The sequence below is a fragment of the Poromitra crassiceps genome, assembly GCF_964638095.1.
Source record: "Poromitra crassiceps genome assembly, chromosome: 11".
NCBI lineage: Eukaryota > Metazoa > Chordata > Actinopteri > Beryciformes > Melamphaidae > Poromitra > Poromitra crassiceps.
The window spans coordinates 32,152,261-32,156,434 of NC_139643.1; the positions used below are offsets into that span (position 1 = coordinate 32,152,261).

General features: G+C 43.7%; 1 protein-coding gene across 1 annotated transcript; it reads left to right on the forward strand.

Annotated features, from left to right (window-relative positions):
• Positions 1-1,142: 1,142 nt before the first annotated feature.
• Positions 1,143-3,385, forward strand: LOC310785158 (homeobox protein Hox-A10-like; the record flags this gene model as incomplete). The annotated part of the gene is made up of 2 exons (XM_083646146.1): positions 1,143-2,004; positions 3,111-3,385. The coding sequence occupies 2 exons, from the start codon at positions 1,143-1,145 to the stop codon at positions 3,383-3,385; spliced, it is 1,137 nt and encodes a 378-aa protein (XP_083502272.1).
• Positions 3,386-4,174: the final 789 nt, after the last annotated feature.

A 4,174-nucleotide genomic window follows, 5' to 3' on the forward strand; every position in this document is an offset into this window, starting at 1 on the left:
TGAAGTTTGAATGCCTTCTCGATGTTGTCACCAAGCTTATATGTATTATCTTACATCAGGCATTTGATATTTAAGGCGTGCGATAATGTTCTAGATACCTATGAATTATATTTTTTGCATTAAGGTATTATCATCGCTATAACTTTTGTTACTTTCACTGGTGACAGTGATCTGGTTTGCCATTGTTTACGCACGGGCCTAGTTTGGTTTATTTAGGTGAATTTCATATAATTCAGTATTAGTCCAAACTCTTGCTATGTATGTATAGTATTAGGTATACTTTACAATGTAGTACAATACAGTGAACTGGAAATCTATATTTCAGGAACTATCCATCAGAAAAAACAGTATGTTTCGTATTGCACAGTCTCTGACCCGGCACCATATAGTCTTAACACCTTTCCTTTTAGTGCAGGACACATCTTGAGGCTAAAGGATGCACCATATAAAACGGGTTTTTGCCAAATCATTTGCCAAAGGCGAATTCTCTACAGTTAAAACTCTTTATTACCAGTAAGTCATGGCTTTGTTATTTTTATGTCTTTGTTGGTGCACCAATTCTTTACTTTTAAACATTATATTTGCCAATTGCCACCTTAAGGCCATGCCTTTCTTAGCCTAACTGATATTTTTTACATCGAGTTAGCCTTCTCTTTGTAACGAAAACGAATGTGATGTATGTACCTCCGTGACTTTTCACTATAGAATTATTGAAAGATTCAGATAAATATGATGCTTGGAACTGTGTAGCATTTATTGCTAGGCTTTGTGGTAACATTTGAATTGCATGTGATGTGGGGAAATAATTTGGTCAAGCAAATTTGGTGGTTTGTATACAGTCGATAGGTGATTTACTGGCTTTCATTCATTCCACGAACGGTTTGCTATTTTTTTTTATTTTGCATTATAGGACCTCGCCCCTTATGGGGTAATGGTGGTGCATTAAAGCGAGGTGAGGGAACACACTGATTGCTGTGCTGTCTCCTTTCTCTGCTTCAGCCCCATGATGGATATGGCTCCGGCTGCTACGTAGCCTCGGAGTGGGAGGGACTGCCCATCTCCAAGCTTTTCCATTGGTTTTACAGTCTGCACGGTGGAGAGGGGGGTACCTCTAATCATATCCAGCATGTTTTGCACAAGAAATGTCAGCCAGAAAGGGCTATCTTCTCTCCTCGCCAAAATACACCACAATAATGTCATGTTCGGACAGCCCGTCAGGAAATGCGTTTTTAGTGGATTCTCTGATCAGTGGCCGCACCGAGGGAGGCGGAGGGCACTACCCGGGGAGCGCGGTGTGTGTGCCCCATAGCACCGCCACAGAAGTGCCTTACGGACTACACAATTATGGATACTTCCCAGGTATGGGTAAGCGGGGCGAGGTGGGTCCACAAAACATGGTTTCCGCTTCAGGCGCGTATATGTCCAGCATGGAGATGTGGATGGACGCGCAGAGGTCATGTCGAATGGATCAAGAGCAGCCGGTAGGTCCCCAGGTCGCGCCCTGCTCGTTCCCGCAGAACATTAAGGAAGAGAGCACCTACTGTCTGTATGAGCCGCCGAAGTGCCCTAAAGCCTCCACCGCCGAAGATCTCACGTATTCGAGGTTAAGTACAGCAGGCTCTGGGTCGAGTTCGTGTACAGTCACCGATGGCGGCGGCGGGGGCTCAGTGCCTGTGCCGGGCTACTTCCGCTTGTCTCAGACGCACGCACATTCTCATAAACTTTACAACAACGGCCCCCAGCCGAACCCTTCCCATTCTCATTTTGGCCTACACCCCCCTGCTCCTGCTCGTTTCCACACGCCACCAACCCCGACTTCTTCTGCTCCAGCCACGGCGCAGGAAGGCAGGAGCACCGAGGAGCCAGTCTCCTCAGGAAACGCAGCCCTGCAGCCTCACGCTGCACCGGGGGACGAGGAGGCACGGGAGTCCTCGGAGGCAGACGCCTCATCTGCTGACGAGGCAGAAGAGCTCGAAAAGGAGAGGCCAGCAAAGGCCACTAAAGGTGAGTATGGATCACTATAGGTGTGTTCATCCACGGGTGTTTCGAGTGGCATGCAATGCAGGTATGGCGACGCTTTTTATGGCACCTGTCAATGACGTCTTACTTGACTTTTTGGGCTCTAGCCAAGAGATGTTTTTTTTGGAAACTTGACATTCACATATAATTTCCCTTGGCACCAATAATATGTAAACATAGAGCTTTTTGTTTTTTGAACGCATGAATTAGTGTATATTATGGATGTATACACCTGGACAGAACGTGCGAAAAACTGAAACTAGGCTATAACCAAAGGATTAGGGCATAGGTAATTGTATTGATTTATTTTGTAACCCTATAACATTGTATTAAGCTGGATTTAACATTCATTTAAAATACCCTTATTTCCTATGTCAGTAGTCCATATCCCCCTTGACTATTCTGTAAACACATAGCGAATAGGTCACAAATAGTTATGCCTAAGTCTATGTCCCATGCATAATGTCTCTGTTCTCTCTCTTTTCTCTTTTTCTCCCCCCATGTCATGACACTGAAATTATGTTTCTCCTTTACTGGACCATCGGTTGAAAATGTTACGTGCAATGTTAACTATTTTGTAGTTATTACTTGCATTCAAGTCAGTCTTATGAAGGGGCCTATTTTACGCATAGCCTTAACACACACACGCACACACACACACACACACACACACACACACACACACACACACACACACACACACACACACACACACACACACACACACACACACACACACACACACACAAACACACACACACACACACACACACACACACACACACACACACACACACACACACACACACACACACACACACACACACACATACATAGGCTACACATACACACACATTCCAGAAAACAACAAATTTGGACATTTACGCACACTGCAGAACATTGACAAAATTGACACACACACACACACACACACACACACACACACACACACACACACACACACACACACACACACACACACACACACACACACACACACACACACACACACACACACACACACACACACACACACACACACAATGTTCCCCATGTTACAGCGCATGTAACATATCTACCATTTTCTTTAGGAGACACAAAAAGTGAAAACACGGCCAACTGGCTGACAGCAAAAAGCGGCCGGAAGAAGCGGTGTCCGTACACCAAGCACCAGACACTGGAGCTGGAGAAGGAGTTCCTCTTCAACATGTACCTGACCCGAGAGCGCCGCCTAGAGATCAGTAAGGGCGTCCACCTGACGGACAGACAGGTCAAAATCTGGTTCCAGAACCGCAGGATGAAACTGAAGAAAATGACACGCGAAAACAGGATCAGAGAGCTCACCTCCAACTATGGCTTTTCGTGATGAACGAGGTGATCACATTGAAATAGCCTAGATGAAAATTGGGGAAACGAATGATCCAGACCCCCTCCCCTTTCCACTTAATGACTCATTCATTGTGGGGCACATCTTTTAGACAAGCTTAATGTCAATGCATCGTCCTCTGTGAGCTACTCAAAAAAAGAAAAGAAAAAATAATCGTGAATGTTATGGGTTGTTTGTTTTTTCCACGTTGTTGTGTTTTTGTATTGTTGATTCGTTTCAATATGGTCGTCCGGTTGGATAAATGTCGTCAGTGGAGTTAAAATGCAATTTAAAATGCAGTCGTGCCCTGGGACGCGGTTTAAATCGCTATACGTATCCCATCTTTGGCAAATAGCCTATTTCTAAATTGAGTCGTTCAAATATAAAACATGTTTATTTTATTTGAATTGGAATTGCATGTATAACATTATTCAGAACTCTTTTTTTCCTGCATTTTAGCTATTTTGAGCACTCTGGAATATAATGCCTTATGTATCACCAAATAGATATGGGAAGAGTAAGTCACCTGGTCATTAGATGTAGTTACCATGATATGCCTATTCTATGTTTGAGCTAAATGTATAAACTGAGCAGAAATCTTTATCCACGTTGAGGACGTTTGTTGGACAAAACCTGAAGAACATGTGCAACGGAAAGGAGGAATGGTTCTATTGTATATTATTGTGTACATATTGTGTTTTTTTGTGTAATGCTTAATAAATTATCAGCTCGCATTTAACGAGTAGCTTATGTGTTTGCACTATTGGTTATAGCCTGTGTTTTGTTTGA